The 24,169-nt window shown below is 53.3% G+C and overlaps 2 protein-coding genes across 9 annotated transcripts; both read left to right on the forward strand.

The window, feature by feature from the left end:
• The first annotated feature begins 1,523 nt into the window (after window positions 1-1,523).
• WDR81 (WD repeat domain 81) lies at window positions 1,524-14,136 on the forward strand. 5 transcript variants are annotated; one of them, XM_072353480.1, is made up of 11 exons: window positions 1,524-1,598; window positions 3,060-6,638; window positions 6,960-7,067; window positions 7,145-7,335; window positions 8,876-9,066; window positions 9,284-9,449; window positions 9,621-9,786; window positions 10,092-10,790; window positions 10,941-11,086; window positions 11,288-11,467; window positions 12,360-14,136. In XM_072353480.1, the coding sequence occupies exons 2-11, from the start codon at window positions 3,068-3,070 to the stop codon at window positions 12,684-12,686; spliced, it is 5,745 nt and encodes a 1,914-aa protein (XP_072209581.1). In that variant the 5' UTR covers window positions 1,524-1,598; window positions 3,060-3,067; the 3' UTR covers window positions 12,687-14,136. The 5 variants fall into 5 exon arrangements, with proteins under 5 accessions (XP_072209581.1, XP_072209577.1, XP_072209579.1 ...); XM_072353476.1 differs by lacking the exon at window positions 1,524-1,598 and adding an exon at window positions 1,868-1,924; XM_072353478.1 differs by lacking the exon at window positions 1,524-1,598 and adding an exon at window positions 1,896-2,013.
• Window positions 14,137-14,234: 98 nt separating this feature from the next.
• Window positions 14,235-23,490, forward strand: SERPINF2 (serpin family F member 2). 4 transcript variants are annotated; one of them, XM_072353481.1, is made up of 10 exons: window positions 14,235-14,308; window positions 15,155-15,275; window positions 16,353-16,416; window positions 17,080-17,142; window positions 18,128-18,521; window positions 18,828-18,971; window positions 19,164-19,367; window positions 20,209-20,351; window positions 20,930-21,134; window positions 21,686-23,490. In XM_072353481.1, the coding sequence occupies exons 3-10, from the start codon at window positions 16,357-16,359 to the stop codon at window positions 22,009-22,011; spliced, it is 1,539 nt and encodes a 512-aa protein (XP_072209582.1). In that variant the 5' UTR covers window positions 14,235-14,308; window positions 15,155-15,275; window positions 16,353-16,356; the 3' UTR covers window positions 22,012-23,490. The 4 variants fall into 4 exon arrangements, with proteins under 4 accessions (XP_072209582.1, XP_072209583.1, XP_072209584.1 ...); XM_072353482.1 differs by lacking the exon at window positions 14,235-14,308 and having other exon boundaries at window positions 15,150-15,275; XM_072353483.1 differs by lacking the exons at window positions 14,235-14,308; window positions 15,155-15,275 and adding an exon at window positions 15,789-15,885.
• Window positions 23,491-24,169: the final 679 nt, after the last annotated feature.

Consider the following 24,169-nt stretch of genomic DNA (forward strand, 5'->3'; position numbering starts at 1 on the left):
GATCTGGTGCCAAAGGAGCACCGGGGGAACGTGGGGACCTTTGGAGTCACCCCGCGGGTGGGTCGGGCCCCAATTCTTCCCTTTTCCCAATGGGAAAATCCCTTTTTTCTCTCCTCACTTTGGTCTGAACCAATAAGGCCGAGCTGTGGGAATCCCCTAAAGGCAGCCGAGCTCAGCTGAGGGACAAGCAGGACTGAGACGAGGGGCAGCACACGGGGAACGACCCCCAGCATCCTCCTCCCGACGGACCCCCACAATCGTGCCGGGGTTCCCCACGGGGTCGGGGTGTCCCGGGTGGGGGCGGCGGGGCCGCGGGGATGCCGCGCATTCCTGGCGTGCCGGGTACATCTGGTCCGGATTCCAGCGCCGGTCCCGGCCCTGCTCCACCCCCGCTGGGCCGTGAATCAGCACCCGGGAGGGGCCCCGCCGGCACCGGGGGGGGAGGGGGGAGCGGGGGGGAGCTCTGCCGGTAACGGGAGGAGACTCCCAGCCCCGGGAGGGAGCTCAGCGGGGTTCGCCCCGTCCTTAAACCGCCCCGCAGCCCCAGCGGGTGCCCCGCTCCGATTTAACGGGGCCACCCCCGCCCGGTAAAGGCGATCCCCGCGGCCGGGACAGCTTCGCCTCCCACCCCTACGGGGATCCCGCGTCCTTTCCGCCCCCTCCTCCTCCCGGTAACCCCACGACCCCCCGCCGCCCCCCGGGATGCTCCGCTCGGAGCGGCCCCGGCTCAAAGTCCGCCCCACCCGAACCCGGACTGAAGGTCACCCCCGGGGGCGGCCCCGACCGCAGCCCCGCCCGCCCCCCCGGGACCCCCCACCCCGGTAACCGCCCCCCCCTCACCGACACGCGGATCGCTCCCGCACGGCCTCACGTAGAACCGAACCCCATCGAACCCGAACCGAACCTCAACGCTGCACCCCGGACTAAGGTGACCTTTCTTAACGAACCGAACCGGGCACAGCACGGTCACCGGGCCCTGACCGCACACAGCGCTCCCCGCGGTGCCGCCGGACCCACCTGCGCGGAGCGGCCCAGCCCGGTACTGACCCCGGCCCGGCCCGGCCCGGCCCGGCCCGGCCGCTCCCCCCGCCGCATCGCCCCGCCGCCGCCGGCTCCGTCTCGGATCAGCTGGCGGAGTCATGACGCAGCCACCCACCGGCCCCGCCCTTAACCAATCACCGCCCGGCACGCCGCGCCCGCCCCTAAAGCGATCCCAACCAATAGGCAACAAGCTCAACCCCGAAGTTGAGCCAATAAGAATTGAGAACAGCCACAACGCCCCGCCCACCCCGCTGGGCGCTGGCCGGCGGTTACCTTGGGAACCGTTAGCCCCGCCCCGCCGCGCGGCATGCCGGGATGTGTAGTGCGGCGCGGCGCTCCCGGCATGCACCGCGTGCTGTGAGTTGGCATTTTCCATAGGGGGAGGAGGCGGGGGGGGGGGGGGGGGCTCTTAAAGGGCCCGTCCCCGTTGAGGTGCGGAACTGACGTTGTGCCGCCCCCTCTCGCCCGGGGCGGCGCCGCCTGCGCCTTTTAGAGCCAGTGTTGGTGACACGGCCACGATTCCGAGAAGTTGGCTCGAAGTCGACGGCCAATCAGAAGTAAGCGCACGGCCCGCGCACCAATGGGAGCGCACGGGGGGCGGGGCTTCGAGAACCCGCCTGACCCCGGCGGTTGGCAGCGCCGCGCGATGACTGGGCAACTTCCTTAAAGGGGCCGCGGCCGGACGCGGGGGGGGCCGGGCGGGAGGAGCCGCGCTGCCCCTTTAAGGCGGTTTCCTGCCCTTCGCCCCAGTAACAGCTGATTGCGACAGGAGGGGGGCGGGGAGCCAATGCGCTGCTTCCACGTCCCGCCCACGTGACTCCCACGCGCGACATGCGGCGGGAACCTCCCGTGGCCTTAAAGGGGCCGCGCGGGGAAAGCTGGGGTCGGTACCGGCTGTCGGGTGCCCTCTTAGAACAACCGGAGGGAGTGGGGCTGCGGGAACGTAACCGGCCCGGGGGCACCGGGACAGCGGTGAGGACTGAGGTCGGGTTCGAGCAGCGCCCGGCCGGAACCAACTCCGCAGCGTTCCCCCCCCCCGGCGGTGCTCGTGGCACGGAGCTCAGGGCAGGGGGCTCGGGGCCGCCCCGCACTCACCTGCCGCCGGTGGGGTCCACCCGCCGCCTCCCCCCCCCCCCCCGCACGCCCCCTTTAAGGCCGCTTCCCGCCGGCGCCTCTCCCCGCTCCTGCTGACAGCCCGCTGTGCCCTGACGTCACCGTGACCTCAGCCGCCGCGCGGGGCCCCGCCGCTCTGCCCATGTACGGGCTGGACGGGCAGCGCCCCGGCCCCGCTCCCCCACACCGACATCGGGGGCTCCGCGGGCGGCGGCCGCTGGAGGGAGCCCGGCTCCGCGCCCGGCCCCGAGCGGGGCTCCCCAAGGGGCTGCTTCACTGCGGCTGAGCCGAGCGGAGCCCGGTACGGGGAGTGCAAAGGGGGGGGGACGGGCGGGCACGTGGTGCGGCGGCGGCCACACGTGACTGCCGTCACCTGACCAACATGGCCGCGGGGCCGCTGCCAGGTAACGGGGCGGGATTCCCCGGCGGCGGAGCCCGGGGATGCGGAGGGGCTCCGGGGGGTCTTAGTGCCTGTCCTGGGACGCGGCTGCTTCTCCTCGTGGGCTCCTTCCCCGGGGGGCTCTTTCGGTGTCCGTTGTGTCACCTCTGCGTCCCTTCCCACATCCCCCGTGTGCGGTGGTTTGAGTCAGTTGTAACGGGCAGGAGAACAGCGAGAGCCTCCCCAGCGTTGTGTCCACCGCCCCAATGCTGCCGAAGCCTCGTGGTGCATCATCCTCCTCATCTCCATCTGAGCCTCCCCTGCCAGCCCCATCCACCACTATCAGTGCTGCCAAAGCCCCGTGATGACCCCAGCCCTTCCTGACCCCCATCTCACAATGCAGCGTTTGGGTTGAATAGGAATATCCCCCTCCAGAGTGGAATGTGGGGTTTTATGGAGTCAGTGCTGCAATTCTCCACTTACCCCCCCCCCCCCCCCGTGTCTTTTATGGGCTTCCCCTCTTCAGGACCCAGTATGGATGCCCTCCTGTGCAGCGTGGAGAAGGACCTGAGCATCGATCGCTTGCAGTTGGCAGCCGCCTCCGATGGCACCCACGTCACAGCTCTGGTCCCACACAAATGGTTATCCAACCTCCGGGAACGCCGGGCTCTGCCCACCCTCTGCCCACGTCCGGAGGGGCTGAGCGAGGTGGAGGTGAAGACATTCCTGCAGCGCTCCGTGCAGAAGCTGCCAGCAGGATGGACCCGGGTGGAGATCCACGGGCTGCGCAAGGAACAGCTGATGCGGCCCCTCCGTGTGCCTCCTCCTGCTGCGGACTCACGGGGCAGCAGTGCTGACACCCTGCATGGCTTCATGCAACGTGTTGCATCCCAGAACTACCGCAACCTGTGGGGCCGGGCTCACTGCCTCTACGTGCGGCCCTACCGGCACGCTCACGCACCGCCTGCTGTGCCGGTGTTGGATGCTCTCCGAGCTGCCCTGCAGAAAGCATACGGCTGTCCCATCCTGCAGGTGGGCAGGAGTGTTCCTAGCGCTTCCCCGGCCAAGGGGGTATCTTCTATACCCTCCTCTTGCCCCAACGTGCTGCAGGCAGAAGCTCTGCTGGAGTCTGCTGAGATGCTCTATGTTATCTATCCCTACGTTCAGTACTGCCTGCATGACATTTTGACTTTCAGCCCGGCAAAGCTCACCAACAGCCATGCCAAAATCCTCTTCCTGCTCTTTCACGTGCTGCAGGCCATGAGGGCTTGTCACCAGGCAGGGCTGGCTTGTGGGGCATTCTCCCTTCGTGATGTGGCTGTGGATGAGAAACTCTGCAGCCGGCTCCGGGTCAGCTTGAGAGAGTACGAAAGTCCCAGGAAGGAGGAAACAAATGGAGAAGTCAACCTGGAACGAGTGAATGAGCAAAGCATTGCTGGGATGCGAGGGGACATGGCGAGATGCTCCACCTGCCAGCAGGAGCTGCGGGACCTGGTGCTGCAGTGGGTGCACGGCCGGGTCAGCAACTTCGACTACCTTATGCGTTTGAACAGTTTGGCTGGGAGGAGAATGGGGGACCCCAATTATCACCCGGTTCTTCCATGGGTGGTGGACTTCACAACCAAAAATGGCAAGTTCAGGGACCTACGGAAATCCAAATTTCGTCTCAATAAGGGAGACAAGCAACTGGACTTCACCTATGAGATGACCAAGCAAGCGTTTGTTGCTGGTGGGTCGAGTGGGGAGCAGCTCCACGTCCCCCACCACATCTCCGACGTCCTTTCAGATATCACCTACTATGTGTACACGGCTCGCAGGACACCCAAGTCAGTGCTGTGCTGCCATGTGAGGTCCCAGTGGGAGCCCAACGAGTATCCAGCCAGCATGGAACGCATGCAGAGCTGGACCCCAGATGAGTGCATCCCAGAGTTCTATACGGACCCATCCATCTTCAGATCCATCCATCCCGACATGCCTGACCTGGACGTGCCGTCGTGGTGCAGCTCCTATGAGGAGTTCATTGAAGTCCACCGCATGTTGCTCGAGAGTCGGGAAGTGTCTCAGGACCTCCACCATTGGATCGATCTCACTTTTGGGTACAAGCTGCAGGGGAAGGATGCTGTCAAGGAGAAGAATGTCTGCCTCCATCTGGTAGACAACCACACGCATCTGACGACCTATGGGGTCGTGCAGCTCTTTGACCAGCCACATCCCAGGCGCATGGTGGGACTGGCCTACACTCCCGCTGAAGCTCCGGCCATTGCTCGACCTCTCCTGCAGAATATCAAAGAGACTGTGATTTTGGAGGACATCCAGTACCCTGTGACTGATGCAGTTAATGGGCTGGTCCTGGAGGCTACTCCTACTGAAACCACTTGGTCTGGGGAGAAACCCATCGCTGGTGAAGATGATTTAGAGCAAGGCACGGAAGCGCTGGATTCCATTTCTGTGAGTAGCAGAGCTCCTGATCAGCCCAGCAGCTCTTCAGCACAGCCCTCCACCCTCCCAGCTTATCCCACTGAAGGTAAAACCTCGGGTGTTCGACCCCTCCGTCGGAGCAAGGCAGGCGCTGCGGATCAGGCAGACAGGGATGACATGAAGATCACGCTTCCTGAAGGCTTCAATCCACTCCAAGCCTTGGAAGAACTGGAGAAACTGGACAATTTCCTGGTTAAAGGCTTGAGCAGCGATATGCAGCTGATGGAGCAGCCTGGGGAAGAGCCACTGCTGGGTCTCTCTGACCTCTTCCAGAGGGATATGCAAGCTTTGGGCATTCTGATCGCTGAGATAATATTTGCACCGAGGATCCGTCCTTCAAAGCCTGACGCATCCCTGCTGGAGCGGTTCCTGATGGTGCGTAACCTGTGCCGCTACCACCCCAAGGAGATCCCGGCCCCATTGCAGCACGTGTTGCACCTCCTGCTGCAGCTCAACGAGCCAGTGGAGAAGCTTCTAAAGACCAGGTTGGGCAAAGACACTGTACAGCTGTTTGAATACAAACCCATTTCTCAGGGCCTCCCCCCACCTTGTCCCATGCAGCTCCTCAGTCCCTTCAGTTCTATCATCCCCTTCCCCACGTATTTCCCAGCCTTGCACAGATTTATTTTCACCTATCAGGCAAAGAAGATAGAAGATGAAGGTCAGGGCCGGGAGCTTGTTTTTCAACTGTGGCAGCAGCTGGAAGGGATTCTTTCTGAAATCACTCCTGAAGGCTTGGAGATTCTTCTGCCCTTCATATTATCTTTGATGTCTGAGGAGAATACCGCTGTCTACGCAGCGTGGTACCTTTTTGAACCTATAGCTAAATCCCTAGGCCCAAAGAATGCCAACAAATACCTCCTGAAGCCATTGATCGGAGCCTATGAGACCCCTTGCTCCCGACACGGCCGGTTCTACCTGTACACAGACTGCTTTGTGGCCCAGCTCATCGTGCGCCTGGGGCTGCAGTCCTTCATCCTGAACCTGCTGCCACACATCCTGCAGATCCTCGTTGGCATTGAGAGCTCGCGGGAGGAGAGCAAATCCCTCCTCGGTGCAGCTGAAGATGATGAAAGCGGAGGGGGCAGCCCCATGTCGTGCGTGTTTGGGGAAGAGATCAAAATGGATGTAGAGCACAGCTCCGCTGCTCTTGACCTCCTTGACTATACGTCCGGGGTCAGCTTCCACGACCAAGCCTACCTGCCTGAGAGCGAGGACTTCCAAAGTGGTCTCTACGTCGGGGAGACCCTGCAGCCCCAGGAGCAGGAGTCGCTCAGCCTGGGGAGGCTGAGTGATAAAAGCAGCGCTAGCGAGGTGTCACTGGGAGAGGACAGACCTGCAGATGGGGACTCTCAGAAGGACAAGAGCAGCCTGAAGTCGGTGGACAGCAGCCAGGACCTGAAACAGAGCGAGGATTCGGAGGAGGAGGAAGAGGAGCGCGAAGAAGAGGAGCACGATGAAGCTGCGGTTGAGGCAGAGCTGGTGGGGGCTGTGGATGTTGGTGTCTCGGTGGATGCTGGCACCTCTGTGGACGTCACCCTGGCTGATGACGGCAGTGAGCCAGAGGATGGAGAGGGAGAGGAACTGCCAGATCACTCGGATGACAAAGAGCAGACAATACTCCTGGGTAAGGACCTGCCAGTGTTTTGCTTTTCTACTGGGTGTGGCAAATAGGACTGGGAGAAGGGAAGAGCCAGACATGCGGGGGAAGAAGTGGATCCAGGTTTAGGGGTGTCTACAGTCCCATCTTAGGGACAGCAGTGAAACCAGCACAAAAGGTCCAGTCCTCACTAAAGTGTGGGGACTTTGCATGGTTGCAGGGCTACTGTTGGGTGAGGGCACAGCCCTCTCCAGTTTGCCAACAAAGCAGAGTCCCAGAGAGCTGCCTGCAGGGATCTAATCTGCACCGTGCCAGGCTGTTGTCCTTGCAACTGTTTTTGTTTTGCAGACACAGCCTGTAAGATGGTGAGGTGGCTCTCAGCCAAGCTGGGCCCCACTGTCACATCCCGTTTCATCGCCAGGAACCTGCTCCGTCTGCTCACGTCCTGCTATGTCGGTAATGTCTGATCCTGGGGTGGTTGTGCTGGGTTCCTCCTGGTTGCTGCTTCAGTTCTCACTGTTGGCTCCTTGCAGGCCCCACCAGGCAGCAGTTTGTACCCAGCAGCGATGAGAACGGTCCCCTGAGCACAGGAAACATCTACCAAAAGCGGCCGGTGCTGGGAGATCAGGTGTCCAAGCCAGTGCTGGCTTGCCTTCTGCACATGGCATACCTGTACGGAGAGCCCGTCCTCACCTACCAGTACCTGCCCTACATCAGCTACCTGGTTAGTATTAGCTCATCTCCTCTTTCTGTGCCTGTTGGCAGATGTGACCCTGGAGGAGAATCATGCTTTGCAGGGCAGCTGGTGTGGGGGTGGGCTGTGATGGCGGGTGGTCAGAGCGGCTCAGGCTGCAGGGGGATTGCTGGAGCAAGCAGGGTTAGATGTGGGTAGATGGGACAGGCTGGGAGAGGTTAAAGGCAGGTTTTTGACTGTATTAGAAACAACAAAAAAAAAGGAACACTGGCAAAGTTTACAGTTTTTTTTTCAGCTTGAAATTCTTTGCTGAAGAGCGAGAAGAAAATGTGTGTAATGCAGCTGGTTGAAAAACAAACCCATTTTTCATCCAAAAAAAAAAAAGGTTGTTTTTTTTTCCTTTGGGAATGTTTTAAACAGGCGTGGGGTGTTTTTTTTTTGTCTTGCTCCTTTTTAGTGGTTGCAAACGCTTTGGTTGCTGATGCTCGTTTTATTGGGGTCTAAAAAGCCTTCAAAACTTCAATAGCTGTTTTGATCATTTAAACCTTAGAAGGAAAAAGGCCACAGCTGTTCTTTAAAGAGAAGAAAAAAAGCACTATCGGTTTTTCCAGTGTGGAAGAGGAGATTTTTGATGGGCTGGGGGAGAAATCCCATCTTTTTTTCTCGGCAGAATCGCTCTCCACCCAGTTGCAATCAGAGCTACAGCTGTTCCGCTTTGCTGTTGCTTGGGGGTGATGGGGGGTTAATGCTCTTGTGAATAGCATTTGGCAACCTGATGCGAAAGCAATGAAGCTGGAGGATCGCAGATAGGCTCAAGTCAGTCCTTCTTGGAACATTTGGCAGAGTGGATATTGTGCAAGGGGAAGAGCCTCTGTGATGAGCTGGAAGATGGCAGGTGTACAAGAAACGGAGAGGAAATGGGGAATTGTTTGTGGCTTTTGTTGTTGGCGCTGTTTCCTTGGGTGTTGGGTTTGTTGAGGAATTAGGAAAGAGGACAATGTAGATCAATCTTTTAGTCTTGCTGCTGATACCATGAACTGTTGGGCATGGCTGTAACCAGCGGAGGAAGGTTCTCAGCCAATAAAAAGGATGTGCTCCTGTCTCACAGAGTTCTTAGCAGATGGATTGCCAGAGGTTGGCAGGTCTGTCCAGACTCTGCTTTGGATATTTCATGCAGGGACTGTTCCTCAGCAGTCTGTGCATCAGGGTTACCATAGCACACGATGAAGACATTCATTGCAGCGAGGTGCTCGTGTGTCATAGGTTTGCTCTGTTCCTGTGTTGTCTAGGCTGGAAGTGCTCTGGGCTGGTCCAGGATTGTCCATCTTCTCTTTGAGTTTCCCAACTGCAGGAGCAGCCTACAGGGTGATTCCCCCTTGAGTGCGCATGTAATTTGGAGGTGTCACATTCAGCTCCCTCCAGGCTCCTCTTTTGTCCTGACATCCATCTATCGGTTCAGGCTCATCCTTTGAGTTCAAGCCTCGAGTTGCTGTTTGGGTTCCTCTCCCGCTTCCACTTCCATGCTGGGTTTTGAGGCCGAGCTCAAGTGATCCTGGAACTTGTTTTGCAGGTTGCACCCGGCGGTGGGTCCGGCGGCGGCCGGCTGAACAGCCGTAAGGAGGCCGGGCTGCTGGCTGCTGTGACGCTGACACAGAAGATCGTGGTGTGTCTGTCAGACACCACACTCATGGATATTCTCCCCAAGATCAGCCAGGAGGTGCTGCTCCCGGTGCTGGGCTTCCTCACCTCCCTGTCTGTCGGGTGAGTGCTGCAGTTGGCTGTGCCTTCAGCCCAGGTTTGCACGAGTCGACTATCTGTTTGGCTGCACCCAGATGAGCGTGTCCTTGCTCTGGGATACAGTTCATTTGTAGAGCCTGTGCTGCTCAAGGCCTTCTGATAATGCCAGAAAACAAAGCAGGAGGCTGAGGAGGGAAAAGGGGATGTGTGTAGGATGGCTGCTAATGGATATCTTCTTCAGTTTCCCCAGTGGTGCTCAGGCCCGTGTTGTCCTGTGCGTTAAGACAATCAGCCTAATTGCCTTGATCTGCCTGCGGATCGGGCAGGAGATGGTGCAGCAGCATTTGAGTGACACGGTGAGAAACTTCTTCGGAGCGTTCTCACTGCTGCAGGAGCTGCAGGACCAGGTCAGTGATATGCACAGGGTGCTCCTGCCACATCCCAGCACATGGCCACAGGAACGCGGTGGGCATACCTGCTGCATACACCAGCACTGGTGTCAGCAATGCCCAGCCCAGGCTGTAATGATGTGGTTTGAGCATCTGATCTTAGGAATATTCCTGTTGTTTCCTGATCAGGGATTGACAGCGGAGTCGCTGAGCGGCTGTGAGGTGCCGGTGATGGAGGTACCCCTCATGGAAGGGAAGCTTCTGGCTCTGGATCCGGCAGTGCTGATGGAGTTACAGAAGGTGTTTAATCCTGAGATGGCCTACATCACCTACATCCCCTTCTCTTGCTTGCTAGGTATGGCTTGGCTACCTTCTTTCTTAGAGCTCCTTGTTCTGTGCACTCGTGCTTGACCTGAACTTGGGAAGTCAAAGCATGTAAGTTGGCTGGGGAAGCCCACAGCTTCTGCATGGTGGTTTGCTCTGCTTGTGGAGTCGGGAAGCCCGCTGGGACTTCAGGCTGCTTTGGCTGGGAACGGAGTGTGGCTGGCTTGGTGGGAAGTTGTGTTCAACGGCCATGTGCTGACCATTGTTCTGTTGTGGGTAGTAGGAGATGATGGTGAGGAGATTCCTCCCCTGGGAGCTGTTTTATCTCTTTTTCAGGTGATGTTATCCGGACGGTTGTGCCCAACCACTCACTGGTTGAGAAGTTGGCCAGTCTCTACCTGGAGAACGTGAACCCAAAGAACCTGCAGGTGGTTGGTCTAGAGCAAGCACCGGGCATGGCAGGCTCAGACCAAGATACGCGAGGGACCGAAGCATTCTCCAGCCCCCAGGAGGACAGTCAGTCTGGTACTTTTGGGAGTGTGCTGGTAGGGAACCGTATCCAAGTTCCCGTGGACACGCAACGTGAGGGTCTGGGCTTGCTTCGCCTCAGTGCTGGCACTGATGGCTTCAATCCCAGCTCATCCAGTGAGGAAAACACCCTGAAGCACGACCTTCCTCGCAGCACCCACATGCTGTGTGGGAACTGGCTGGCTTATTGGCAGTACGAGATTGGGGTGAGCCAGCACGACCCTCGCTTCCACTTCCACCAGATCAAGCTGCAGAGTTTCTCAGGGCATTCGGGGGCCATCAAGTGTGTGGCACCACTCAGCAGTGAGGACTTCTTTCTTAGCGGCAGCAAGGATAAAACTGTCCGCCTTTGGCCCTTGTACAACTATGGGGATGGTACCAGCGAGGTGCCACCACGGTTCACCTACTGTGAACACAAGAAGTCTGTTTTCTACGTGAGCCAGCTGGAGGCATCGCAGCACGTAGTGAGCTGTGATGGGACTGTGCACATCTGGGACCAGTTCACAGGTAAGAAGGGAAAGGGCAAGGGCAGCCTGGAATGAACTGGTCCTGTCCTTGTAGACAGGGGAGCCTTAATTCTGATGGCTCTCAACCATAGGGACTGGAGATCTGCCATGAAGCTTCTCCATCTTTATCATCTTTGTCATGTATTCACAGGCAAACTTATCCGGACTTTTGATGAGTTAGACAGCAAAGCCCCCATCACAGCTGTGACCACCATGCCACCTCCTTATCACAGCATTTCTGTGGCCAGTGCAGACTCTGTGTTGCGTTTCATTGACCACAGGAAGCCAGGATTACAGGTATGGAGGCTGTTTTGCAAGCCACATTCCTTCAGGCTCCCCCATGGCATCCATGTGCTTAATAATGCGATTGTGGCTGGTCCAAAGCCAGATGTGATGACTCCCTGAAAGCCATCTGTGCCCCACAGAGTCTTTTGTCTCACAAGTGCTGGATCCCCAGATTGCAGCCCATTGGTAGCTGGATTCTGTGTTTTCTTGCAGCATGAGTTTCGCTTGGCCAGCGGGGTGAATGCCGGGCTGATCCGCTGCTTGGCTGTCAGCCCTAACGGGCGCAGTGTTATGGCTGGCTTCTCTTCTGGTTTCATTGTGCTGCTGGACACCAGGACGGGACTCATCTTGCGGGGGTGGCCTGCCCACGAGGGAGACATCCTGCAGATCAAGGTGGGTGGTTCAGCAGGGATTGGGGTGAGGGGCTTCCTGGGCCTTGCTGATCCTTCTGACACATGCTGCTTGGCAGAGCTTATCAGCCCATCTTGTGGACCTCAGGGCTTTCCTCCATCCTTTGCTGTGTCCCTAAGTGTCTGCTCAGGTTCTCCTGCCCTGCGGCTCATTCTATGAGCAGATACTCTTGGCACAACCTGTGCTGGACAGAGATAGCCCTCCCAAGCATCTGCAGGTCTGCAGCATGGGCAGGGAGTAGCCACGTGTCCTGGTGGAGGCTTTCTCCTTGGGGCTGTCAACTCCCTGTGGGGAGCATCACTCTAATGAGTAACTCTTGTCCATATTTACCCACTTGGGGAGCAGCGGTTTGGGCTCGTGTCCTCGACCCAAAGCAGTTTAAACAAAGTTCACCGGGGTGGGTTGTTTACTCTCTCACTAGCTCTGCTAATAAACATGCCAGGCTTCTGTCTTCAGCAACGTTTTCTGCTCAGCTCCCTGGTTCCTTGTCCATGAGAAGGAAAATAACATGGCAGGTGGCTTAATGGAGAGGGATGCCATGCAGTAATCTCTATCTACTGCGGTAATAACAGATGATGAATCAGAGGAGTATCAGCAGCTTGGTGAGAAAAGCTGCAGCCCATCTCTTGAACGCTTTGAATAGAGCTGGTGGAGGTTGACAGCAACCAGAGTCCTGTAGCTTGTGGTGCCCACATGCATGCCTTGTTAATGCTGTTCAGTACTGCCAGCTGCTTGGAAATGGCTGGGGTTGTCTTAGGGGGTTGCATTGGGACTGCTAGACTATAGGCAGCTACCTGCTCATCTCATTTCCAGGGTGAGCTTACGGGTTTTTACTGCAAGAATGTTGATTCAGTTTCTCTCCTTTCTCCCACAGGCTGCAGAGGGCAACGTGCTAATCAGCTCCTCTTCAGATCATTCCATGACCGTCTGGAAGGAACTGGAGCAGAAACCACTGCACCACTACAAGTCTGCATCCGAACCCATCCATGCTTTTGACCTCTACGGCAACGAAGTGGTGGCTGGCACCGTGGCCAACAAGATTGGTGTCTACTCCATGCTGGAGTCTTCAGCCCTGCCTGTCAGCACAACCAAGCTGAGCTCAGAGAATTTCCGGGGTACTCTGACCAGCCTGGCAGTGCTGCCCATGAAATGCCACCTCCTGCTGGGCTCAGATAATGGTGTGATACGCCTCCTGGCATAGCAGCTCCAGCCCAGGAGCTTGTGGCTGTCTCACAGCTCTGGTAACAGAGCTGAAAGCCAGCGGTGTTGCTGATAGAAGAGGCAGAGTTTGGTGTCTCTGAACAGAGGATGCAGGAGGGAGGTGGTACTTGTTAGTGAGCACTCGGTTAAGCATCCCTAACCTCTTTCTCTATCTTAAAGAAAAACAAAAAAGAAAAGAAAGCCATAACTGAGAAACCTCCACTGCTGCTGGGAGATATAATGGGCGTTGTAGGTCACTGTCACCCCTGCAGAGAGGTCTGGAGCTTTCTGTACCATGTGTGCCTGATCCCCAGGGGACTGTGAGCTGCCGTCCAGAGAAACGTGGACCATGGGCATCCTCCTCCCTTCTGTTAAGGGGTAAGAGGTTGCCCTCAACACAAATAGAAATGTATAGCTACTGCCATCTGCACTTACCCTTCACACTCTGCTCCTGAACCAAGTAGTCCTACAAGGATAGCATTAAGTGGGCACTGCCTCCTTCGGAGCTGCGTGCTGCTGGGCACATCCCCTCCTGCCATCTGTGGGTTCAAAGCCCAGGGGATGGATGCACTCTGTTAACTTTAGGTTCTGCTGTCTGAGCGAGAGCCTGTATAGGAGGAGGAGAGGTTAACTAGAGCTCTGCTGTTGCCTTACTGGCTCCAGAGCAAAGGCAGGAATGCAAGCCAGCCAAGGCACAACCCCGCTATCTGCTGTACTGGTTCATCCTGTGATTTAGGAATGAACTGCAGAGGGGTGGTCTGGAAGGCCAGAACTGGATGCTTCCATCAGGATTTTTGTTTCTGGAGCTGTAAGGAAGGGATGGATTGTTGCTGATTCCTACCTTAGCTGCACTGCATCTCGTAATTATCAGCGGGTTGAGGAATGCTCTGCGCTATGCATTGGCAGCATTCCTCAAGCAATTCCCTTTCTGATCCTCTCCTCTCTCTTTTGTGCTGGTCAGGCTTCTGGGGGAAGACAGAACAGCAAAAAGGTGCTCAGTTTTACCCCTTCCCACCATAGGTTGAGAACCTGAGATCACAATCCAGAATGGCATTCCTCTGACCTTCCCTTAGGGACAGCACTGTCTGCTCCCACTCCTGTGTGACCTGAAGGTGAGGAGAGTGCTCTTTGACCCAGCAGCACGAACAGTTGCCTCACTTCTCTTGCAGCCCTTTTCCCATCCATCCCTCTTGTTATCAGGGGAGCGGGAAGCTCTTATCTTGAGCGGAGGAGGAGCCTGCTGTGGGTTGTCCTGAGAGGGGAAAGGGGGGCACCCATCCAGCTGCCAGGGAGCTGGGAAGCTGCCCTGTGCTTTCAGGGAGGGGTGTGGTGGTGAGCATTGGCCCTGGCTATCCTTCCCCATCCATGGGGAGCTCTCAGTCCCGTGTTGCCTATTAACCATTTGCAATAGATGTAAATATTGACTTCTAATAAACTCTTTGAAAGAGATGCAGAGAAGTGCGTGTGGGGGATGCTGTGTGCAGGGCTGGGTGTGCTGGGGGAGCCCGGGAGCAATGCTGCACAGTGGCTGTAGCTGTGCTCGGAATGCTAAAGCTCTGCATTCAGGCATCACTTGCGTTCCTGGAGGAGGGGGGGATGCTGTGAAGATGCCATGGATGTAAGGTAGGATTTCCTGCTGCAAACGATCTGCTTTCCAAAGGGAAGTAGCTCTCCATGTTGCAGTGCTACATCCTGGAGTAGTTTCTGGTTGCGGAACACAGATCTGTACTTTCCATTCCTTCCCACTGCTTGGGGTGTTTGGAAACCATGAACCTATTGCAAGAAAAGGATCACTGCAAGTGCTGCAATCCTCCTTAGGGTCTCCCATCGCACCGAGGACATGGCCAGGGCCATATCCCATGCTGGGAATGGATTGCTGTTTTTGCTGCATACAGCACAAACCCACATACTCCTGGATAGCCCTGCTGGAGTTCTGCCTATCCCTTAGACTTTTTCTCCTTACCAGAGTGGTGCTGTGGGCCCCTGGTTCCTTGCTGTGCCCTGGGGAGGCACCAGCTGCTTTCAGATGCCCATACGTGCTGCCTGGGTGCGCTGCTGCAGGGCTCTGGGCACCCACCATCTGCTGAACACAGAGACTCATGTTTGCTGCAGCATCGGGGCCAGAAGGAGGAAGCATCCGAGGCTTTCTGCAATGAAAATTCCAAAACTAGAGAGCCCTGTGGCAGTAAATACCAAGCCCTAGATTTGCACTGGAGTTATGAATAAAAGGCTGCATTCCCAGCACGGGAAGTATGTGGAAAGCAGAGCTGCTGCTAGGAACAGCTGGCATTTCCCATCAGCACAAACGCGATTCAGAGCTGGTAAACTCAAAGTTATCATTGCCTTGAAATGACAGCATCATTAAGTGTCTCCCCGTCCCCAAATACACCACAAACTCCCTCTCCTGCTCCAAACAAATGTTTAACAGGATGCTGTAAGTCAATATTTGCCTGCCAAATTCCCAAACAGGGGGTGGTGCCGAAGGTCGGCGGGTAGGAGGACTGGGCTGGGCAAGAGGCTGTGCCCCATGCAGAGCTGTTGGTTGGGCTAACACAGGTGCCAGCTCCAACGTGGACACCAACAGCCACAGGTAAGGAGAAATGAAGGAGAATTTGATGGTAAATGGGGGGGCTCTTCCAATGTGCATTAGTTAAGTCAGGGAGAGAGCGAACTTGGTGGAGAGTTAAAGGTTTGGCACCATGGGGGGGGATAGGGGTGTTTGGAGGGAGTTATGGCAGCAGGATTTTGGGTAAAGGGGGAATGAAATGGTCTCGAGTTCTGCTTGTTCTGCTGGGCAAATAGTCACAGCCCAGTTTGTTCTGGGTTGAAGCTGGGGCTGCTCCAGGAGCGAAAAGCAGCCCCAGGAGTTAAGTGGATGGCAGCCATGCCGACGCCTGGGTTTTGGCATGTAGTGTTTATGTTAAGGAGAAGATGGGTTATTTCTGCTTGAGCAGGAAAAGTAGTTGGTCGAAGCTGTGGCCAGGGAGTGGGTGGGGTTTCATTGATTGCCCTGGAAGCTCCCACTGTCCCACACTGGAACTGGAACGTGGGGGTGGGAGAGGCTGGGTTTGCCAGCCAAAGGGGAAGGCAAGTGCTGGGAAGGGGAGGACTTTCTATTCCAGGACTAATTGCTGTTAAATCCCTCTGGTATCGTGCTTTCTACCTGCAAAGCCCCTTCCAGGCAGCACTTGCTGAAGCAGGTCAGTAGCTCTTCTCTCAAGAGCTGGGCACAGCCAAGATGATGCTGTGCCCACACCTCAGTGGTTTGCATAGGGAAGGAGCAGAGGCTCTTGTCTTCTCCCACATGCACAGTGTGTGTAAGACTGATTAGGGAAATACCATTCGCAATCCAGATGAATGAGGGTGTTGGGGTCAGAAGCACAGGTTCCAAGTAGAAGAGGGTCATGTAAAGAGTCCGGCTGTGGTTACAGCTCTGCTCTGGTGCAGGTCCCTGTTCCTCTCTGATTTCGCTGCCTTGGCGTTGGACCCAGCAGTCCTGTGTTGTTTCTGTGCAGCATTGTTCCTCTCCTTATTGCTTTCTGCAAGCTCCTGCGCCAACCTGTTTGGCCAGGTTGATAATTTTCTCCCTGTAGACCTGACTAGGCTCAGCTTGCTGCTGCCAGGTAGCTGGAAATAACTCCTCTCTCGGCTGGTCCTTCTGTTCCAGAAACATGGCGTTGCTCTGGGGTCTGTTGCTGCTCTCCCTATCTGCTCTGCACAGTCATCCAAGGGTAAGTTGTTCCCTTCCAGCTGTCCTGGGGTTCTCTCCCACTCAGCACAGGGCAAGGACAAGGGCAGAGAAGCCATGCTCCAGCCTGCTGGGCAAACACTGCCCAGTGCTTCTGCTGAGTGGTAGAGGAGATTGCTCCTCTGCTGTGGGGTAAGCTTGTGCCTCAGCTTTTCCCATCTATAATTACTGTAAATATCTCCATTACCCAAGTGGATTCCTGCAGAAAATCTTTGGAAACTTGGCTTCAATTGTTTGTAGTGACCGTGACATTCAGAGTTTAGCAGGACATTGTTTTAGTAACAGCTTTTTTTTTTTCTCTCACTGTTTTAAACCCGGATCCCTGTCAGATCCGAGATTGCAAAACTGTCTACAGAATGCATTATTTTGTACCCTCCTGATCCAGTCTGCTCCTAAACAAACACGGTGCTTGCAGCCTCCCCCAGCTCCTGCTCATTTCCACGTCCCGTCAGTGGACACCACGGTCTCCATTTCTGCATCCTAAATCTTGCCCTCGTGTTCCTATAGCACCTCAGGACTGCTGCAGCTGGGCTGGTGCCAGTCTTTGACCTGACCCCAGGGGAATGTGTTAGGAGTGAGGGCAGAGTCAGCTGGCTCTGGAAATTCAAAGGAAATATTTGAAAGCTGACTTTGTTTTTCTTTCCAGCTTCCTTTGGCACACGCTATTGAGCAACAGCATCTCTCCTTAGACAAAGCTGTGGATCTGAAGGTAAGCAATGACCGGTTCCATCCAAAGGACTTGCTGTTCTACTGTGATACTTGCAGTGGTTTTCCAGGATGAGCCCAAGCAATTGCAGTGCAATTGAGCAGTGTCAGTGCAGTAAGAAAGTCCATTTTGTGCGGACTTCTCTTCCTGCCTCACCCACTGCTGCTCTGCTCCTTTGTGTTGGAAGCTCCAGACTAGGCAGCTGGGCAGCACATGGAGTAAATGCCAGTGGCTGACTGCACGGGGATGGGTAAGTGAATTATTTCACTTCTGATAAGGGAAGACAAAGAAATTAGCTAGAAAGGAAGGCGAGAGGGAGGAAGACTCATAGCTAATGCTACCCGTTGTGACTGGCTCTGATAGTGCAGCAGGGGAAAGTCATCCGGATACTGGTGGGAACAGAGAGATCTGAGGGGAAAAAAAAGCATGTGTTTAAGGGCATGCGAATGTGAGGACAGCAGCAGCAGCGCTATGGGCTAAAGCTTAGACAACTGGAAAATGAGGAATCTGGAGAGAAAAGGGACGGAATAAACCAGACGAGTCAAGAAGAGACAGATGCCTGGAGGAGGATCTGAGCCAAAATGGATCAAGGCTGTGACAGCAGCACAGGGTGCTGACCAGTGCATGAGGCAGATCTGCAGTCCCGAAATATGTGAGAAGGTGAGATCAAGGTTGAGGATGATGGATCTATAAACAGTGAAGCATAGGACAAGCGCTGAGCAGGTGGTGGCTCTTGTCCCCACGGCCTGGAGTGGGTGCTGAGGGCAGGAGAGAAGGAACCCTCATTCAAGTCCATTTTCCTGGCATAAAAGATGTGGTTTTCCAAAGCTGTCAAGGTGCTTTTAACACCAGGGCTAAAAGGCAAATTGAAGCAAATACAGGAGAGCAGAGATGTTATTTTCTCAACCTGTTTAGTTATATGGTCAAACTTATTAAGGAGATAAGACTCCTGCTTTCCCAGCGCTATATCCTTCTCATTTCTCCCCAGAACCTGAAGAGTGGTGGAGATGAAGAGTTTGCTCTGCCAGGAGCCATCCCAAGCCTGACGAATGCAAAGCTGGCAGATACCTGGGAGACCTATGGGACATCACCTTCCATCACATCATCTGAAACTGGGGATGAGGAGAGCCCAGGAGATAAAGCCACAGCTGGGGCTGTCAGCTGTCATGAACAGGAACCCTCTGGGAAAACCTTCTCTTCAGAAGAGGGAGAGGATGAAGAGAAAAGCTGTGACTTAACTTGGAAGAAAAGCCAGAAGCTGGCAAATGGGCTGATGAGATTCAGCATTGATCTCCTGAGTGAGGTCCAGCGAGAGTCCAACGGGAACAACGTGATCCTGTCTCCCCTCAGCATTGCCCTTGCCCTGTCTAACCTGGCACTAGGTAACTTACTCACTGTAACAGCACTTGTTTCTGCCCTTCCCTGAAGCCCTCCCTCCCTCCTGGATGGAGGCACTGGAAACCAATGTGCAAAATGCAAAGATTAAATACGTCACCTTCCACTTAATCTTGTTCTTGCAGCTTTAATTAGGCACTATTACAATTGAAGCTGCCCTCAGAAGGCTCCTACTCTCAGATTTCTCTAATCTCTTGCACAACACAGTATGTTTTTAGAATGAAGCAGTCAAAGTAACGTCCCTGTTTTCCACTACATAGGCATGAACTAACAGGGATTTGACTTTGCTTTAGGAGCAGCAAATGAGACAGAGAAGCACCTGCTGGAGGCGATGCACCTGGAATCCATGCCGTGTCTCCACCACATACTAAGAAGCCTTCGCAGGAGGCTGGCAGGAGCCATGCTCAGCCTTGCATCACGTGTGTACCTGCAGAAAGGTGAGGGCTGGCACAGGGCAGCCATAGTAATGCAGGACAAAAGTCTTGGTGACAGAGAGCAATGCCATCCCGGGGAGCTGTCTTCCTTTTCCCTGGGTGCTTTCCCTGGGCAGTGGCATGTCAGTGCCTGGCTTACTGAGTGCATTTTTAGAAGGTCTTGTGACTTTGTATGCAATTCTTTCTCTCTGCCAGGATTTGAGGTCAAAGAGAAGTTCCTGGAGGAGTCAGAGAAATTCTATGGGGCAAAGCCTGTGACCCTTTCTGGGAGCAGTGAGGATGACCTCACGGCCATAAACAAGTGGGTAAAGGAGGCAACTAATGGGCAAATACCCACCTTCCTACAGCAGCTCCCCGGAGACACAGTGATGCTCTTGCTCAATGCAATCCATTTCCATGGTGAGCTCCACAGGTCTTAGTTCTCAAGCCTGATCATCTTGAGGAATAGTTAGAAATCTACTATTGCTTTCTGCCAACGTTGCAGCTGAATGGCATCTCCTTTCGTTGCTTCCTGATAGTCAATCTGCTTGTTCTTTTCTTGTTCATCTGCTGTTCCTCTTACTTTGATTTCTTTACAGTAATGATCCCCAACTGTTTCACAAGTGCTAAAAATGTTACTTGACTGCAGAGCCAGAATACAGCAGGTGGAACCCGTGGTATTTTTTGCATCCTGGTTCAGGATCCCAGACAGCAGCGCATCACTGCTCAACTTAACCAAACCAGGTCACATGCAACACACTGTGCACCAACCAACCAACCAGCTCAGAGGCAGCTTCTGTGGATTTCTGACTCCAGATGGTGGTTGGGTGCATCTTCCCCTTTTAACTTCCTCAGGGCTGTACATCAAAACAGAGGCCAAAACACTTCCACGGTAAATCTGCCAATGTTTTTGCTTGGTTTTGGAGCACCGTTTCACTGTACACAGCACAAAGGCGACACTTCTCATTTTTTCAAAGCACTTAAACATACATTGCTTATCTCCATAGCCTTCGGTCATCTCCCATGTTGAGGTGCCAGGATTAATCCCAGTTCGTTTTGTTATTCCATAATCTCTCTGGAAGATAAGGGTTTCCAGCTGCTGGGGTTCTTTCAGCCTTGGTACTGCCTTCACTGCATTCCTATGTGCCTGGCCACTTGCTGAGAACTCATGACAGGGAAGAGTGTCAGCTGAGCAGTTTGTAGGTCCTGTTTTCCTACCCGAAAGGAAACTTCACTGGATTCTCAACTTGAATTTTGACAGGGTTTTGGAAGAATAAATTTGATGCAAGCTTCACCGCACCAGATGTGTTCCACCTCGACGATGACTTTGTGGTCTCGGTTGAGATGATGAAAGCCCAGCGGTACCCCTTGAGCTGGTTTAGTCTGGAGTCTCAGGACATTCAGGTGCATCCAGGTTTTGACTGGAATTTCCTCTTGCTATTTTATTTCACTGTCTCCAGCTATTCTTTCCAAAAAACAAGTACTTTTTAACAAGGACAGCACAGGGAACATTTTGATAAGTAGCCTTTGTAATTGCTTCCAGTAAGAACGTTGAATTTCTGCTTTCAGTTTTTGGGGTAAAAAGCCACAAACAGATATTCCCATTAAATGAGAACTAATGGAGTTTTAAAGCTCTGAATTAAAAATGAATGAGGAAATAATGAAAGGAATTCCCCTAAGCAACGTACTGTTGGAATCCTACAGGATGCATCTAAAAGTACGGCTACAGTGTCTGTGAGCTTCCATCCTATCGTGTGTTCCCTCCTTACCAGTCTGTGGCCAAAGACTAAAATCTGATGCTGTTATTCCACCAAACCTCCCTGCCCCCCCACCAAAGAAATTGGGCACATTCCCGGCTGCTCTTTCTGTCCTATGTCTAGGCTGGCTCTGTAGATAAATCAGAAAAAGAGAGAATTTAAAGCATCACTTTCTGGTCTTTCCTTCCTCTTCCATAAATTCTTCTTGGTTGGTTTTATTTCCAGGTAGTCAAGTTTCCCTTTAAGGGTAACATGAGTTTTGTGGTCATTGTACCAAACCAATACACTTGGAATACCTCTCATGTGCTGGAGAACTTCCCTTATGGACAACTATGCCAGCTTTTCCCCAAAGAGGTGCCCACCACAGTGAAGATACCCAAAATAAAACTGGATTACCACCTGGAACTCAACAGTGTTCTCAGTCACATGGGTAAGAATAAGTGAATCCGATCAATCTCCATGGCATATGTTCACTAACACTAAAAATTGCCATCCTTGTTTCGAAAGCTGTGCCTCACAGCTTGCTCCAGATAACATCAAAACCCCTTCACACTCCTTACTCCTCTCCTCCTCCTTACTCTTTGCTTGCCTAGCACCAAATGTTTTGCTCCAACGAGATGATACTACAGGGAAGGCAACGTTCACTTCCTTCCCATCTTTACAAGCTTCTCCTATTCGTAGCCAAGACCAACTTCCTGCCATGTGTCAACTCATCTCCTTTTCTTTCCTAACTGAAAATGGATCCAGAGCATAAAAACTGTCAAGAGAAAATGTAGATCACAAAACCTGGCACTGAGAGCGTACTGAAACAAAACACCGTGCCCTGAGTCTCAATATGAGAATAAATAGGATTCACTTTCTTTTGAAATAATAACACGTAACAATGCATGGAACAGCAGATGAGGGAGCTGCTTTCTTCAGCCAGCTTTGACAAGAATCAGAGCTGGTGGTAAAGGTTGAATTTAACTCATTTCTCCGCAGGCCTCCAGGAGCTGTTTGTAAGCCCAAATCTCCAGAAGATCTCAGATGAGCCCCTCTTTGTATCCAGTATACAGCATCAGTCTACCATGGAGCTTAAAGAAGATGGGGTGGAAGCCTCTGCTGCTTCAGGTGTCATGATATCACGCTCGCTCTCAGCCTTCAGCTTAGACCGGCCATTTATCTTCATCATATTTGAAGAAGAAATAGGCATCCCTCTTTTTATAGGCAGTGTAAAGAACCCTAACCCCAATGCTGCTCCCCAGAGGAAAGAGTTACGGGACTTGGCTGATGCAACAGATGACAATGAGTACCCCATGCCCAAATAAGCAAGAAGCAAAACCTGTGTTCTGGGACTGCCACTTGACCTTCTGGACCAGCTGAGAGAGGCTTCCTACCACTGGTGATCTCCCTTTGTGGCCAAGGAAGGCAATTCCTTGCTTGTTTTCCTTTCCAGATCCCTACAGACCAGTCCTGGGATATCCCATTCCAGCCCTGACGAGCTTTTCTTGGCTGGAGCTCCCCTCTACTGACCCTGAAAACCTTGCTCTGCCTCTCAGTCCTGAAAGGGAGATTTCTGTGTCCCCAGACTCTTATTAGAGTCTTTATTAAGCTCTTATTAGAGTCCAGCATAGCCTGAAATCATCATTAGCATCTGGCAGCTTGGACAGCAGCCAGAAATATTAATATGGCTCTTCCTTCCTTGGTTCCTGTGAACATGCCTTCCTCACAGTGTTCCTCTATAAACTGTCTGTTTGTACCCACCTAGGAAATGACCTCTAAATCAAGTGGACTAGTAACCAGTTGTCTTCTCTGGGATGAGTCAGAGCCACTTCAGGCACAAGCTCTTCTCAGACACTGTCTTTTCCCACTCCTTGGCTATTAGGATCTGCTGTGGGAGGGTCTGCAGTGAGGGACTCAGTCCCTTTATCTCCAGTCCTGTTCCTGAAAAATAATTCTAGGTTCTTGAGTAATGCTGGATTTTTCAAGGTTTATTTTGTAAAGCATTTTTTAGTAATTTTTATGTTGGCAGAATAATAAAAGAGTAAAGCAGAACGCATTTGCTTATGGTGTTGCATTGAAAGACTCAACAGGGAAAGGAAACAGGCAAGCAACTTGAATAATTGCAAAGATTAGGAGGAAAAAAACAGTCTGGGCATGAAAGATACAACGTTAGGAGGGGCCCTTGCAAAGGAGCTGCTCTTTGCTATGCTTTATCACAGAGGATAAGGGGGACTATGATATACAATTGCTAATCAGTAAAGACTGTCCAAAGATGAGTCTAGTAACTGCTGGCTCACTTGCAGAGTGTGTTTGACTCACTTGTTTAGAGCTGGCACTGTGAATTGGGCAGAATTCCTTGAATCAAGGCATAGCTCCCTGACTTTTTGTTCTAACGTAGCTGTGCACAGCTGGAGCAACCTACCATGTACAATTATTGGGAACCCTCCACCCCACAGAGCTACCCATTACCACTTGAAAATGTTCAACCAACTCACCCTTGCCTGCCAACTTGCAGTTATTTATATATAACACAATGCTTGTCCATAGCAGATTCTGCTTCCAAGCTCCTTCAGCCTCTGGATAAGAAGTATGGTGCTCTGTTTTTGTGAAATAGTGGTTACAAAGCACAAGGATCATCCTTCTGGCTCAGTTTTCCTATCTCGGGAAGTCTGCCTTCCCTCAAAGGAAGGAGCAGAATGCTTCTGGGAGCCTCCGTCCCTGAATAGTCTGCACCATCTGCTGGAATAAGGGAAGGACTGACTCACTAACCATGAATTTCAGGGACGCGGGAGACTTTGGGGAATAAAAAAGTACTGACTCAAAGCTGCAATTACACATTTCTTGTAGTCTAAAAGAGGGAAAATGGCTAAAGATAATGGCCACCCCTGTGACCAATGCGATGACACGTCCCCTTCAAAATGAGGGTGTAATTATGGGGCCACATAATTCCAACAAGTAAACCCACAAGAATCTAGCCCTACTCTAGAGGCGTAGCTGTAGCCCACAGGGTACACTTCAGCTCATTTATTTATACAGATTCATCTCTAACATTCAGAAATACCATCCCATGCCTTGGGTATGTCTCTCTTTCCTAATGCAATGTCATTCCACTCTGTTGCACTGTGACCTGTGCAAAAGTGCAAGCCCTCCCTTACACAACTCTGCCCTCCAATTCCCTTTCTTCTATAAGGCTTTTCTACCCTCTCATTCTCAGGTTCCTGAACAGCTTTGGTTCTTATTTCCTATCTTCCTTCTTTCTGCCATTCCTCCTCCTCCAAGCTATTCTTGTCAAACTATTAATTTCATCTTATTTGTCAGCAGAGCAGCCTCCCATGACTGTGCTTCGGTGCACAAATGATCGGTTACACCAACCTTAAGACTCCACTGACTCTGCAGAAGAGGCAGTTTGTAAAATGCAAAGTAATATTAATGTCTCCACTCAGGAATTTCCACTTCGCTTTGCTAAGCCTTCATGTTGACTGA

Source organism: Excalfactoria chinensis, chromosome 19 (assembly GCF_039878825.1).
Source record: "Excalfactoria chinensis isolate bCotChi1 chromosome 19, bCotChi1.hap2, whole genome shotgun sequence".
Lineage (NCBI taxonomy): Eukaryota > Metazoa > Chordata > Aves > Galliformes > Phasianidae > Excalfactoria > Excalfactoria chinensis.